At 47.6% G+C, this 16,299-nt stretch overlaps 1 protein-coding gene across 3 annotated transcripts in view; it reads left to right on the top strand.

Moving 5' to 3' along the window:
- LOC144111944 (uncharacterized) overlaps positions 1-13,820 on the top strand; it is a 62,714-nt gene extending 48,894 nt beyond the window's left edge. For 2 of the 3 annotated variants that reach the window (XM_077645040.1, XM_077645042.1), the window contains 4 exons: positions 548-718; positions 11,304-11,387; positions 11,890-12,045; positions 13,012-13,818. In XM_077645040.1, the coding sequence (XP_077501166.1) occupies positions 548-718; positions 11,304-11,387; positions 11,890-12,002 (368 nt within the window). In that variant the 3' untranslated portion in view covers positions 12,003-12,045; positions 13,012-13,818. Of the gene's footprint in view, positions 1-547; positions 719-11,303; positions 11,388-11,889; positions 12,046-12,981 lie in introns of all 3 variants that reach the window. The other variant, XM_077645041.1, reaches the window with a different exon arrangement.
- Positions 13,821-16,299: the final 2,479 nt, after the last annotated feature.

The raw sequence follows: 16,299 nt of genomic DNA, 5'->3' as shown, positions 1-16,299 counted from the left end.
ATATTTTTTGACCCTGTGATGGTTACAAAGAAACTGAGTTTAGAGGTGTTTTTTACGCTAGTATCATCTTGATTAAGGCAAAATTTATTAATACAAGACTGCCTGGTGAGATTGATGAACCAGCGTTCTCTGCGGTAATGTTCTTGACCTTTGGGAGCTGCATGTGCGTGTCAAGATACACTGTAGTGGAGGGCTCTGCATTAATTTAAGCCATTGGGGCTCTTAAGGTGTGCTGCCATCGCACAATACACGAGCAGTTTCCTTTTCCTTTCCACTGAAATGCATATGCCGCAGCTGGGGTTTGATCCTGCAACCAGTGCTTTCTTTGGGTGATCTGAAGGAGTCTGCATCTTACCCAGCACCCATTATGGGGTTAAGAGACTGTGTAAGACCCAAGCATCTTCAGCTCTCGCATCATTGGAAATGGTGAACGTGCCGTTTTCGATCTGTGGGGGAGTACATACACACGCAACAGTACTTGCATGGCCGTGATTGTTAGTCATGGAATTGTGGTTCCAAGCATGTGACCGTTGTTTTTTGGGGCCAGACACCTGCCTGGAGCTTCGCAAGGCCTTGGAAGAGATCTGCCGGCGGTCGCCCAATTCTATTCTGCCGTGGGTGCTGAGAAAACAGCTTCTTCCACTGCTCCAGTCGCTGCTGTCCAAGCTGCAGCTGCCACTTGCTCAGCAGCATGCTACTTGCCTTATCAGATTGCTGGGTGAGTTTATCTCTTCTAACTCAGAGTACGCTAGCAAATATTTTATTGCTTATACAGCTTACTCGGTGAAAACTTGAGGGGACATTTGAGCTCCGGCTCAAGGTATGATGAAATAGTGTTAATGGGTCCCTTCAGCAGCCTGAGGTCTTCTTTGCTTATAATTTGCTGACATGGACACTGTTCTTTCTTGCACCATCACATAACACTTGAGTACACTACGATAGCATCAGAGATCTCTCCCGCTCAAGTACTCCTTTTCTGTCACCGAGGTTTTGTCTACATGCCTGTTGGTTTATGGGGGCTTAACGTCCCAAAGCGACTCAGTCTATGAGGGATGCGATGCCATAGTGAAGGGCTCTGGAAATTTCGACCACCTCGGGTTCTTTGACATGCACTGACATCGCACAGTACACACGCCTCTAAAATTTCGCCTCCATCGAAATTCGACCGCCGCGGCCGGGATCGAACCCGCGTCTTTCGGGTCAGCAGCCAAGCATCATAATCACTGAGCCGCCGCGCCGGACGCCTGCATGCCTGTATATGCAGAATTAGTCATTCATTCTCTGCTTTACATTCATAGATTGCGGGGAGTTCTCATACCACTCCTGGCACTGTGGTGCAGCAGTTCAAGCGATGCCCCATTGCCTAGCAGGTGGCTGTACCGGTGGTGTGCTTGCGAGACCGACGCTGCTCTTCCTGAGCAACTTCTCGCAACCAGTAATCTGTCGCCTACCACAGTGGACAGGTTGTGGTGACATCGCAAGGTCACGTGACTCTGGGGTCGCTGCTGAACAGGACCATTAACAAGATTGCTTTAAAAGAGGCACAAAAACAGACTGCAAACATGACGGGGGCTCAAGGGTTGAGAATGTGTTCTTTGTTCACTTGGCATCTTGAGTTCAGATAGGAGAATTTTTTCTTGGTCAGAGCAATAGACAGGGCTCTGCTGTTGTATTCCGCCTCTTTCCTTGTCAGCATGATGAAGGCTTCCATTATGTCTCCGGGTTCCCCATTTTTCAATGTTGCAAACGTGCTTTGCATGAGATTGCTCTTAAGAGTTAGTGCAATACCCAACAGATTATGAAGTACCAAATAAAGTGGGATATACAGCTTATAATAAATGGGAGTTCGTAACAGTGGACCATGGTCTGCGGCAGTCCATCCGTATTACTCTGCTGACCAGTCACAATACCAGACGAAATCAGCTTTTTAATGTTTGACTACATATACCAAACAAGCTAGAGTCGTCAAAATTCTTGAGCTTATATTTCGTCTTGTGGCTAGCTTTTTGTTTTGGTTAACAAGAAAGAGCTTTTATGACAAACTATTTTACTTTCTTGTCATGGAATAACAGTGTTTGGCAATCATCGGACCGAGCTTCACTACAGATTTAAGTTGTATCGGACTTTAATAAGCCAAACAGTATTGGGGCCCTAAAATTGCCGCATTTTTTTTCTTCTACTTAAAAGTTTCAGTTTGGTTATATTGTCACAATATATTGAAGACCATGTGATGTCAGAGGCCAGTAGTGTGTCTAATGTTGATTGCGAGGTCAAATTAAACTGAATAAAATCAATTTTATCCTATATTCTAGCACCAAAAATAATACAGAGGGCACTTAATATTGCTTACATGCTGTGAAAGCAAAAGCATGAATGTCTCATTCAAAGCTTATATGTTATTGGTTAGAACCCCTGTCACCAGCTTGCCTCCAACTTGACTAGCAGCTGTATGCTATGTGCAACGAAAAATTGTGTGACACCAGCCGGAATACTGTACGGCAAACAGTTGCATCACAATTGTGAAACGAAAGTCGTTAACCACCACACCATTAAAGTACTTATGTAGTCAGTTAGAATTCGTCTCGCGACCTAGCCTGCAGCTTGACTAAGAGATGTATGCTATATGCAATGAGAAATCATATGACACCACCGGCAGCTCAATGATGAACTGCTGAATCGCAACTTTGATAAAAATGTCGAGGAAGGCACACAATTGGAGGTGCATCATGAGATCTTAAGTAGTATTTATTTATTTATTTATTACAACAGCCTCAGGGCCGCAGGGCGTTATAGAGGGGTTGGTGAAAAAAGAAAAAATACATAAAAAAGTACAGGCAAAAGAAAAGCAAAAATCATTATGCCGATGCTTGTTCGATGACACACTTGGTGATAAGTGGCTTGAAGGATGACGCGTCTTCAATGCATGCGATATGGGGTGGAAGGTGATTCCACTCAGTGCTAGTCTTCGGTAAGAAAGAATTAAAAAGCACATTCGTTTTACAGGTTGGGATGGCAACTTTATTTATATGGATGATCAACACGTGATGATACGTTGATGGTATAGAAGAAAAGAATTCCTGTTTTAGTGTCTCATTATGAAAGAAAATACTGTGGAAAAAACTGAGGCGTGAAATATTTCTACGAACTGCGAGATTAGTCAGACCAAGTTTAGATTTCATTAAAGAAACACTAGCCGTGTGAGAATAATTGGAAAAGATGAAGCGAGCTGACCGATTCTGAACAGATTCTATAGCATCGATTAAGGTGAGTTATGCAGGGTCCCATATCGATGATGCGTATTCTAGCTTTGGCCGTATTAGTGTTTGATATAAAAGTAACTTCAAATGGGATGGAGCCTGAGAGAAGTTTCTACGTATGTAACCAAGGGCACGGTTTGCATGTTTGATGTGCATGCGCCAGGATAAGTTGTTAGTGATGTGAACACTGAGTTAATTATAAGATGAAATGTTCTCTAATGAAACTCCACTAATCTTGTAATCGAACGTTTTAGAAGGGTTAGATTGGCGGCAGATGGACATAATTTTGCGCTTTGATGGATTGAGAACCATAGACCATCTCTGACACCAAGCTAAGTATGTTGGAATACCTCTCGCAAGCTAGCCTCAAACTTGACTAGCATATGTGTGCCATGTGCAACGGGAAATCGTATGACATCGCCCAGAGTGCTTAAAAACAAACAGTTGCATTACAATTTCTATATGCAAGCCGGGAAACTGGCACCACAAGGAGGTCCGCCAGTTATGCCATACGAGCAGGTGGTGCTTAGGAAGCGATGAGGAGTCGGGGGGGGTGGCTGCTCCTGGTATCTGTTGTGCATGCTGTTGTCACATTCGCCGCTTTGGTGGCTAGACGATAGCTGTTGCGACACCATCATTCTGGGACCGTCTCTTGGCCTCAACAACGACAGTCACTGTTGGAATTTTGTCTAATGGTGCTAGTAAGGCTCTTGCATTAAAATAAATTGAAAAACTGTAATTATTTTTACCCTTAGCCTTCTCAGCTAGGCTTGGGCCCATGCTGTACAATAGAAAAGCAGTGAGTCTGCTCAGAATTACAGAATATGTTCACTTGTGTGAGAAATTATGCAGTAGCTATTTAAACTCATACAAATATGGTCAGAAAACAGAATACATGAAAAAAAAAGCATAGGTTCATAACATGAAAGGGACCCGTTTTTAACTTTAAAGATAGTGCATCACAAATTATGGCAACAGGTCTTGAAGAGCAAGAGCCAAAATTAACAAGTTGACTAGTGCAGGATATGTCACCTATATGTTGGCTCTCTCACTATACATTTCTGCTCCCTCTTCTTGAATGTGTGCTGCTGTTGACTACGCCAAGTTTGCCAGTTTTTGGGTCTGAAACAAGGCATGCTTAAATTATACTGCACCTTAGCGGATTCTCCGCTGTGCTGCTTTGTAATGTTCGATTGCAACATTATGTATATCAATCTATTCTTTTCATGTCCCGACCTTATTTCTCGTACTGAACTTGGGCGCTGAATGACCTGTCACAATTTGTTCCACGAGCAGTGAACTTGCATTGAGATTGCTTGCTCTACCATGGTAACTTACCCTCTTTTCGAAAGCGCCTTAAGTCGGTGCTGATACTATTGCATGTGATGCAACAGCATGATTGTGCGTGCGGCACTGCTGAGATAGGTATAATTTTGAGTGGACATTGCTGTAAGTTTGTTGTGAAAATAGGTGCATGATGAGATGTTTTGCAATGATATACAGTTTTGTGCATTTTTATCGTGAATACTTTCGGAAATTTTCTCACCTCAACCACTAGCTCGTTTGCGGTGAAACTGCACACAGAGCTTGCGCTTTATGGTAACATTTGTATCGTAGTTTCACAATGGTACTTACTTAGTTGAGCCATGCATGATGCGAAAACTTAATCATCTGCGTTGAGATCGGTGAACCTTAACCCGGAAGCGCCGTTCTTCACTGAGGGGCGGCAGTGGCATCGTCTGTTTTCTGTAGTGGAAAGCGTCACGACAAGCCGCCGAGGCGAGCGTTGCAAGAAGCGCGGGTCTTTTGAATATGCCATTCCGGCCATTTCGTCTGCTTCAACTGAAGCGCTTCAAGATTTTCGGCTAACTGAGCGGAAAAAATATCAGAACAACTGATTTAACGAGGCTTTACCTTTCAAAAAATATTGTTAATAATAATAATTGGTTTTTTTTGGGGAAAGGAAATGGCGCAGTATCTGTCTCATATATCGTTGGACACCTGAACCGCGCCGTAAGGGAAGGGATGAAGGAGGGAGTGAAAGAAGAGAAATAGGTGCCGTAGTGGAGGGCTCCGGCATAATTTCGACCACCTGGGGATCTTTAACCTGCACTGACATCGCACAGCACACGGGCGCCTTAGCGTTTTTCCTCCATAAAAACGCAGCCGCTGCGGTCGGGTTCGAACCCGGGAACTCCGGATCAGTAGTCGAGCGCCCTAACCACTGAGCCACCGCGGCGGGGCCAAAAAATATTGTTTGATCTCCTTTTCTGCCGAGTGACTTTATCCATTTCAGCTCATATCATTTGCTTTCGTGACACTCCAAAAGAATCAAAGGGTGACAGCAGAAACCAGATGGCACCACTGCCGCCCCAGCGAAAAAACACCGTTTGCAGGTTTCGGTTCGCCGATCTCGACGCAAACGATTACGTTTTCACATCATGCACAGCTCAGCTAAGTAAGTACCGTTGTAAAACTTGCTACGATACAAAAGTTACCATAATACGCAAGCTCTATGTGCAGTTTCACCGCAAACGAGCTAGCGGTTGAGGTGAGAAAGGTTTTTAAAATATTCACAATAAAAATGCACAATACTGTATAACAGTCCATGAAGGATTTTTAATATCAAACATGTCCCCATCACATTAGCAAACATGTTGCGGCCTGCTTGACTTGTTCGACGGACCTCCCTGCAGTGGCTTCGGCAGATAGTCATGCTGCCGGTTAAGCCTCCTGCAAGTGCACTTTGATTACAGGTTCATTTAGCACGTGCTTGTGCATGTGATGTTAATATTGCAACGGATAGAAGAAGAGATGAATGAAGTCTCTCGGAGGCGCGCGTACTCTGGGATTCTGTGCTCTGTGCCTGGTGCTCTGTGCGGGCCGCCCTGTGCTCTTGACTTGTGTGCTGTGCCCGGGCGTTCTTGCGTCGTTCCCGCCTGGACCACGTAATATCTTTGGTGGAGGTGCGGATTTTACGCTGCGCCCACCACGCAGCTTCGTAGTACTCGTCAGGCCTGGACTACCACCATGGCTCAACCCGGCCGGTCAAGGAGCCCCACTACCCCCATTACCACTCCTTTCGTCATCATGGCTCCTCCTCGCGACCCCGGCACGTTTTCCGGCACAGATGGCTCGGACGTCGAAGACTGGATTAACATCTACGAGCGTGTCAGCAACTACAACAGGTGGGACCCTACGCTAATGCTCGCGAACGTCATCTTTTACCTCAATGGCACGGCGCGCGTATGGTATGAGACCCACGAGGAAGAGCTAACAAGTTGGGACACCTTTAAGGAAAAGTTGAAGACGCTATTCGGTAGACCTGATGACCGCCAGCTCGCCGCCAAGAAACAGCTGGCTACTCGAGCACAATCTTCTGCCGAGAGCTACGTGGCCTACATTCAGGACATCTTGGCGCTTTGTCACAAGGTCGACGCCGCAATGAGTGAGACCGATAAAGTGGGCCACGTGCTCAAAGGCATTGCCGACAATGCGTTCCACTTGCTTGTTAGCAAAGACTGTACCTCAATTGACTCCATCATAAACGAGTGCCGTCGATTTGAGCAAGTCAAAGGCCGCCGCATTTCGCCGTCGTTTTCTCGCCTTCCCAACACGGCCGCGACATCTTCCTGTGAGGACCACCGATCACCATCCCGCACGCCCTCGGACGCCCCTGCCGTCACCGATTCAGTCACCCGGATCTTCCGACGTGAACTGGAGGCCCTCGCACCTGTGATTTCCCCGCCCTCCGTCCCTGATACAACCCTGCCTGCTGTGTCGCTGATTCAGGCCGTCGTACGGCAGGAACTCGCTCATCTGAACCTCGCTCCGGCAGTGTGCGCCATCAGAAGCCCGGACACCCCCCAGCCCCCTCCCTGTGCTTTTCGTCGCACCTATTATTCTCTGCCCCGTTCCCGCAATCCCAATGACTGGCGCACGGCGGACGACCGTCCCATTTGCTTCCGGTGCTCTCGCATTGGCCACATCGCCCGTCATTGCCGCAGTCCATGGTCTTCAACGCCCCGCAACGTCTTCCCCTCCTTCTACAGTCCCGCCTCATCCCACAACTTCTCGACCCGCGCCCCGTCTGAACCGTCTGCACCAGCCGTACCCCCTCCACGCTGATTCTCCCGTTCTCCGTCCCCGCAGGGCCGCCGCTCTCGTTCCCCCCTGTCGCCTTCTCGCAGCCGCTCCCAATTGGAAAACTAAGTGATGCAGCTCCCGGAGGTGACGCTGCATCAACGACCCGGACTACAAATCCTCTCTCGACCACTCGACCTAATCTTCTGAACGTCACTATCGACCGTGTTCCTGTGCGCGCCCTGATTGACACCGGTGCTCATGTATCAGTGATGAGTGCTGCCCTCCGCCGTCGCCTCCGCAAAGTCCTCACGCCTGCAACGTCCCGTGTGTGTGTCGCGGATGGTGGCACGCCTGCTGTGGACGGTATGTGTACCGCGCGCGTTACTATTGCCGGCCAGAGTATACCAGTTCAGTTCACCGTGCTGACCACCTGTGTTCATGACCTTATCCCCGGCTTAGATTTTTTGACTGACCATTCCGCCCTCATTGACTGCTCGGAGGGTGTTCTACACCTCGCCCTTCCAGCGCTGGATTCAGACCCACTTGATGTATCACTGCGACTGTTCAGTACCGCATATGCTCACCTGTCATCCCGAACCGCCTCTTTTGTTCCATTGACCCCATCTCGCCCAGTTCCCGATGGCGACTATCTCGTTACTCCCAATCTTGACCTCCTCCTGACCCGTAACGTTGCCCTACCTCATACCATTGCCACCATCCAAGCCAACGCCCTCTTTCTGCCTTTCCTCAACTTCGGCCTCACTTCTCAAGTGCTACCGTCCGGCATCTGCGTCGCTACGCTATCCCCTCTCGCTCCTTGCCACGTGGCTACGTTGCCCGCTACCCCAGTTCCAGAAACCGCCGCACCGCGCCGGCAGTCTCTTCTGTCGACCGACACCTTCACAACCATGATGGCTACCGACCTCCATCCCGATCAAACTGCCAAGCTTCGTGCCCTTCTTGAATCTTTTTCGGATATTTTTGACGTGAACAACACCACGCTGGGTCAAACTCTCGCCGTCAGGCACCGCATTGAAACAGGCGATGCCCCTCCCATTCGCCGCCGCCCTTACTGGGTCTCTCACGCCGAGCGTCAAGTAATCAATGCGGAAGTTACTAAAATGCTAGAAAAAAACATTATCGAACCCTCACACAGTCCCTGGGCCTCACCCGTCGTCCTTGTCAGGAAAAAGGATGACTCATGGCGTTTTTGCATTGATAATCGCCACCTGAATAAGATCACTAAAAAGGACGTGTACCCCCTGCCGCGTATCGATGACGCGCTTGACTGCCTCCATGGTGCCAAATTTTTCTCGTCCATAGATCTTCGCTCCGGCTACTGGCAAATTGCTGTAGATGAACAGGACCATGAGAAAACCGCTTTTGTGACTCCTGATGGCCTTTATCAATTTAAAGTTATGCCTTTCGGATTATGCAACGCACCAGCCACATTTGAACGCATGATGGATGCTCTTTTGCAAGGCTTTAAGTGGTCCACCTGCCTGTGCTATCTCGATGACGTCATTGTCTTTTCGCCCTCGTTTTCCTTTCTCAGATTCTTTCCCTCTTTTGTCATGCTGGCCTGCAGCTCAACTCGTCTAAGTGCCGTTTCGCGTGCCGTCAACTCGCCATCTTGGGTCATGTCGTCGACGACACGGGGGTGCTGGACATCTGCTGGACATCTGGGTGTCTCGCCTGCGTCGTCGCTTCTTTTGGCCCCGTCTCTACCAGTCCGTCCGCCGCTATGTTCGTGCCTGCGACCAGTGCCAACACCGGAAACGTCCCGCCATGCTCTCCGCAGGTTTGCTCCAGCCTGTTGATGTGCCCCCTGAGCCATTCTATCGTGTTGGCTTGGATCTTTTGGGCCCGTTTCCAAAGTCCACCTCCGGAAACAAATGGATTGCCGTTGCGACAGATTATGCTACTCGCTATGCCATCACGCGGGCCCTCCCCACCAGTACTGCTACCGACGTGGCCGATTTTCTCCTCTACGACCTTATCCTCCGTCATGGTGCACCCCGCCAACTTCTCACCGACCGCGGCCGTTGCTTTCTCACTAAAGTTGTCGACGACATTCTCCGTTCCTGCTCAACAAAACATAAGCTGACCACCGCCTATCATCCCCAAACCAACGGTCTTACAGAGCGCCTCAACCGAGCTCTCACGGATATGCTCGCAATGTACGTTTCCCCGGACCATCGGGACTGGGACATTGCCCTTCCATACATGACCTTCGCCTACAATTCTTCTCGTCATGACACTGCCGGTTACTCCCCATTCTATCTGTTGTACGGTCGTGAACCCCAATTACCTTTGGACACGCTGCTTCCGACATTTCCTTCCCCGCCATCTGAATATGCCCACGACGCTATTGCCCGCGCCGACCACGCCCGCCAGCTGGCTCGCTCCCGCCTACAAGCCTCGCAGGCCCCACAGCAGGACTACTACGACCGCCGCCACCGCATGGTAACTTTTTCCCCTGGAGCCCTCGTCTTGCTTTGGTCGCCCACACGCCGTGTCGGGCTTTGCGAAAAACTAATGTCCCGCTATGTTGGCCCATACCGTGTGCTCCGCCAGGTCACCGCCGTCACCTACGAGATTACCCCGGCCTTTCCGGAGACCACCTCCGGTGCATCTCAGAGTGACGTTGTCCACGTCTCTCGCCTCAAGCCCTATGTGTCGCAATCCCTTGCTCCGCCCTAATTTCCGCCGAGACGGTGTTTTTTGCTACCGGGGGCCATGCAACGGATAGAAGAAGAGATGAATGAAGTCTCTCGGAGGCGCGCGTGCTCTGGGATTCTGTGCTCTGTGCCTGGTGCTCTGTGTGGGCCGCCCTGTGCTCTTGACCTGTGTGCTGTGCCCGGGCGTTCTCGCGTCGTTCCCTCCTGGACCACGTAACAATATAAACTTTGTAACTCATACCCAGTGCTGTTGGTTTTTGATGTAGCTGAGGAGCAATATTGGGAGTTGACTCGTTGCTCTTTCTTACTTGCCCTATCTCCTGCTCATCAGCACAGTGAATTGTGAAGCTTTTCATTCTGCCAGAGTTCTGGTGCTACAAACAGTGCACTGTGCACAGCGCAGGCGTGGAATTTGGTGCTGGTACTACTGCCAGGTGTGCTGTCAGTTTTAACACCGTTAAGGGCCCCGTGTCGCAGAAAAGCCGGTGTCGTCGCTGTCGGAGGCGTTGGCTGTGAGCAAAAATTTCCTCCTCTCTCTCCTCCTCCTCCTCACCATGTAGGCCACTGCCCCAACAGTTAGCTCGCGACGGCAGCCCCTCCCAATCGTTTCGTTCAGGCGCAGTGGGGCGGCACGCAGGAATCATGCGGTGAGCGGCGAACAACACAGCGCACATCCAAAGCGTGTTCATCACGAAGCTTGTGGCTTGCTGGCCGTTCATTCGGCGCAGAAGCTATGCTGGCACTTGTGGCATCAGGTTTGTCGAGAACTGTGTGCCGACCAACTACGACTGCAACTTGAGTCCCGTACGTTTTGGCAAGGCACCTGGCAGCGCTTCTATGTGGTTTGCCGCTCCGCGCGTCCATTTCACTGTACGTAGCAGAGTAACCTAACTGGCAAGGCTTCGCGCCGAACGGGCAATGGTGTTCCATGGACTCCCTGGCAGTGCTGCAACATGCTGTCGCATTCCACTCTGAAAGGTGAAGCTTAAGCGTCCTCCAATTTTTTTTCGCTTGTATGGTGGTTTTACCACTCGCCGTAGCTATGCCTGCTAGAAGGTGAGAGTGGGTGGATGTTTTTTTTTTTTTTCTGCCAGCGCTTGTGATGCCTTCTATTCATTACATTTGACATTGCATGTTGAATCCATCTGCCACTCACACACAGGTTCATGCACTGTTATTCGGAGGCCTGTTGTGTGCAGCATCCTAGAAGGGAGCATGGCATTTGGCAAGGGCCAAATGACACTGTATGCACCATAATTTGCTGTTTCATATGTTGCAGGACCCCTTTGGGAAGAGTCTAAGAAGTTTCCGAAGAGGTTAGATCCCCTGCTGGAGCAAATGGCCGACTGCCTGGCTCATTGTGGTGAGTTTGGCACATGCTTTTGTTAGAGGTCGGTCAGTGGCAATCCGCAAAGTTAGGGTGGACTTCGATCGTTGAGCACCACTTACATTTGGTGGCAGGGCTCACTTGTTTCAGTGCAATGACAGCAGCAGGAGGCAGCACTCTTGTTCCCTTGCCTTGCTAGTCTCAAGAAAGTTTTTTTGCTGTTAATATCTTTTCAGGTGAATATCCTAACTGGTCCCATCTGGTTCATGGAACAATTCCCATTTGGGACGATATGGAACCAATTGGTTCCCACTGATCCCAGCTGGGAATTTTCTATAAACAAGTTGATATCAGTTAGGATCCTCACAAGTGGGTTGTCTCGCACCAGATTTGCTTTCGCAAGAGATGTACCTACAACTGACTGGCTGGAACTCCAGCTGCGACATTAATTTTCATGCCAGGCCAGATTTCACTTAGATTGCCCTACATTGACGTGCCCTTCGCTGCAGCATGTATTGACCCACTGTCACTCATGCAGGTTCACCGCTTCGTGGTGCAATCATCGAGGCATTCAAAAGGCTTCCCGGATTCCAAAAGAGCCGCTGGCCAGCTGAACTTTCCTACTGGTTTTTGCATTGGAACAGGTCATGACGTGCTGCCATCATCTCTACAGGGGACAGGCTTCCTAGTGAAGGTGAACACTGACTCCACCTTTTGCACTGCTGTTTTGATGGTGCTTGCTGGGTTTGAACTGACCATGATTGATCGCCTTAGCTTGAGATGATACAGATGGCCTGGCATATTCCCTGGTCATGGTCCATGTAACGTGTTAAATGGTTGCACGTTTAATGTTAACGGTCATTGCAGAAATGGACCTGGGTGGGACGCGTATAATGTGGCAAACAGGTAACAATGCTATTTTGCAGTAACAAGGAAAGTAAGGCCAGACCAGATGGTGACACCTTGGTGTGTTAAACTTTGCAGTCTGCTGGCTGCTGGGCTGCTTCGCCTAGAGCGGGTATACAGTTTATGATAAGGCTAAGTGGAACACAGCGGACTATTTTTGTTAGAAGAAAGTTGAGGTGCCTTAATATTTTTTTTCTTGCATCTCCTTTGTGTGGTTTAGTACTGTTTTTTCATTCTCTTTTAAAGTGTGCTGAAAAAACAGGCTGCCTCCATTCTTATTCATACTGACAGCGGCACCTTCATCAGCAATGTGGTGGCTGGCATGATATGGTTGATATATGATATGGTATCAGCACTATAGATATCACCAGTTGCATTTTATTGATAGTTTTAATTTTAAGAGGACTTTAGCGCTTTAAAATATACAGTTTTAAGAAAACCTGTTCCCCTCAGTTAATGTCGTAATGCCCTCGGCAGTGGGCAGTCATCGTCGTGTCTCTAATGCCAAGTTTTGCAGACATACCTACTACTTGCAAAGGGAAAGCAAAGTTCTTTGTAAAAAAATTTCGTTTTAAATTGTTTTATCTTACAGGCGGGTGTGTGTTTATCTCGGTAGCTACCAAAAGAAAATATGGAAATATGGAAAATATAGCGATCAGCTAATGACTTCGCTGAAAGTGCTGTCTTGCTGTTGCTGCTGCTGAGGATCTGTCCTCTGCTGTAGTTGAAGTGCCTGCCTCGGCTCCTCCTGCAGGGGTGCCTGCTGTCTTTCGGCAACAGTCTATTGGCAGCAGTCTCCACAACCCACACATACTGGGTCCACTGGTACCGGGCCACATGAGGCTCCAGTCTCGGCCCCATGCTGTCCAGGCAGGAAGAGCCCGGGCTCGTATGATTCAGCCATGTTTAAGCTGTCCTCAGTTCTGTGACAGCTGATTGTGCTGTGCGTTTTTGTTTATTTTTATGCATAAAGCTTTGCTATTTTTGTTTGTTCTGTTGTACACTAAGATTTGTACATGTATTTTGAACTGCACTCACAGCTAAGTGGGCAGCATATGAGCTAGTCATTTACATTGTTCTTTGTTGTGCATTTTTGTGTGTTTTTGTTTCTTGCATTGTACACTTTTGTTTCTTGCATTGTATATTAAAGTTTGTGTCCACATCTTAACAAATTTTAACTACATTAAAGGTCACAATGTGCTCAGCACTGATCGTTCTTATAATTTGTATCACAATGTGCTGAGCACTGAGATTGTTCCTATTATCATACACATTCGTTCATTTATATTTATCGCATTGTACACTAAAGTTTGTGGGCACTTTTTAAACTGCATTGAAAATCACGCAATAAATTTTGCTCAGCATATAAGCTAGTCACTGAAAATCGTTCCTGATTAGTTCCTTGTTGCGCATTTTTGTTCATTTATAGTTGTACATGTTTATTTATTTCACTGTACACTAAAGTTTGTATACACATATTAAAGTTCATGTATTGATAACAGAGGTTCTTAGCACTTGAGAGAGTCAAATTCTTCTTAATTTGTTTCTTGTTGTCTGTTTTTGTTTATTTGTTGTACACATTTTCATGTTTCTTTGTGTACACATTTTAAACAGCAATAAAGATCTCTGAAGTGCTCAACATTTAATGCAGTCACTAAAGTTGTTCTTAATTTGTTCCTTATTCGCAAAATGTGATCAACCCTTTTCTCTGCATTACCCTAGCAAACTAATCAAGTTTTTAAGTATCAATGCGATAGAGACTGTCACAATTCAAAACTTAGACTAGCGGATGCCTTCGGTAGCTGAGGCTGAGCAAAGAATTAATGCTTCCCGATAAGTCAAGATGCACCGATTTTACATTACATTTACATTTACAACATGTAAAAGTAAATGTATTTATATGTGGCAGTATGCTTGTGCAGAAATATTTAAAGCTACCTGGTCACAATTTTTAAGCAGATCAAGCTATAGACTTTTTACTGTGGGTGCTAAAAATTAGCTCCATTCAGTGTCACAGTACTGAGAAGGCGGCCAGGCTTGCTGTAGTCTCGTATTTGCTGTTTTTCAGCAGATTTGGCTGCATTCGTTTGTGTCACTTAATGTGCTGTCCATTGCAGTGCCTCAGGGCCCTGTTCTGGCCTTAAGCTGGGCCACTTGGTTCAGTACGACCTGAAGTGTACCAAGGTGTATTCAGTGCATCATTTAAAAGCAGTACTTGCTTACTGTGAATTAAGCAGAGAGGCCAACTAAAGGCAAGGGTTCCTTTCAATATCCACTTCTGTGTAGTGTTGCCTGTTGTAGTGAATGTTAAGGTCATAAAATACTAGACATGTGCTGGCTGCCGCTGCCATGTTCCTGGTTGTGTTGAGTGCAACTGTGGAGGTCCTAAAATAGAGGCCAGAACAGTCCAAGTAAGATTAGACACAGTATTAAGTATGTGAAGTCAAGCTCGAGGGGCACAACAGATGAAAAACTCACTCAGAACAAGCCTGCAGGCCTAATAAGAGCTGCATGGGATTTAAAACTGGCCCTCCCATTATTTCTATTTTATTGTCCCATCTCTCCCTCCCCTCATTATTTCTGCTAACTTTTTTTTGCTATCAATCATCGAGACATTAATTTTTAAGAGTCCCCTTAGGTCTTACTGTTGGCATTGTGTTGCGTTGAAACCAGTATAACCATCCATGCTAAGTGGATTTCAAGTTGGTGTCAGGGATGGCTTTCTTCCTTGGGTGCCTTATGTGGCACAGTGGTCAATACACGCCAGCCGTATAATGCAGTTAACAAAGTTGGCTGAGCCGGTTTTGTCAAGAACTCGAGGGTATCTGTCTAAAATATTTTAATGTGTCAGCTATCACTTGTCATTTATTTAAACACAAGTGAGGCCAGGCGTCCAAATTGGATATTGCTGCACTGTGGCGGTAATGTGTACAGGTTGTTTCCATGCTGCATTAAGCAGGTAGACCAGTAATTCGATTGTGGTAATCATCGAGCCTTTCGAGCATTTTGTGCCTCAGTGTAGAAGACCAGCAATGGCTTTGTGTGTTGCTCCCAACACAGAATTGAGAGCAGTGTTGTGTGCAGTTCACTCCTGGTCGTTCCTTGTGTGCCCAATTTGCACACATGCCAGTTTGCATCAGGCTACCCAGTGTCACTGGATGGACAACTCTATTCACGACTCTGGACGAGGTCTATGTGCCCATATGCTATGCCTAGATATGCTTCCCTAGCCGAGGCAACATGGCATATTTCACATCATGGCAACCCAGCACTCCTATATGGTGAATCCTTCCAAGGCGCTTGCTGTACGACCAAGCGTGAACACGAGCATGTCCACTGTGCCACAAGTTTGATGTTCCAGTTCCTCACTCTAAGTCTAGAGTAGGTCATTCCGGAATCTAAACAGACTGCACCTTGCCAACCGAAATAAATTCTTAGCCACTTAATAGAATTCCACATGTGCTATTGGAAACTAAAGTCTGTGGAAGTACCAGCATCATCCAAGCTCTCAGCATGTCACCCAACCTGGCAGCTTGGAACTCATCGAATGTGACCATGCAGGGCATATTTGTCACACATGCATAGGGGTGGCTTTTTCTGCGCTCATGAGTTTGGGACGAGAAGAGGCTCTCGAGCTGAAGAGAGACACTGGCATGCCTCCAGGCATGCGCCTCTGTTCTGATAAGGTGCTGCGTAAACACTAGATTCAGATAACACATTTCTTTCTGTGGATTCTATTAGTGACACACCGCTGTGCTGCTTCTTACATAGGCCAAGGGAATGGAAGACCGCTGTGCAGACACCTTCACATAACCACCCCGCCAGCACGAAATGATCCGCAGTCTTGACAGCTGATTAGCAAGCTACCAGTTGATGCCCAACCTGGAGGCTTTAGTCCACTATAATTACATGCAGGCAACAAAATGCGTACGAGGAGAACCACCCAGAAGAGTGTGTATAGAAGTGCAAGGATGCATTTTTGGTCAGTTGTGCTCAGCAAAGCTACAGAGGTGAAATTTCCATACAAACACTAGACACAGCA

The sequence above is a fragment of the Amblyomma americanum genome, unplaced genomic scaffold (assembly GCF_052857255.1).
Source record: "Amblyomma americanum isolate KBUSLIRL-KWMA unplaced genomic scaffold, ASM5285725v1 scaffold_19, whole genome shotgun sequence".
In the NCBI taxonomy this organism is placed as follows: Eukaryota; Metazoa; Arthropoda; class Arachnida; order Ixodida; family Ixodidae; genus Amblyomma; species Amblyomma americanum.
The sequence above is the reverse complement of the archived record's forward strand: the minus strand, read 5'-3'. Positions and strand labels throughout refer to the sequence as shown.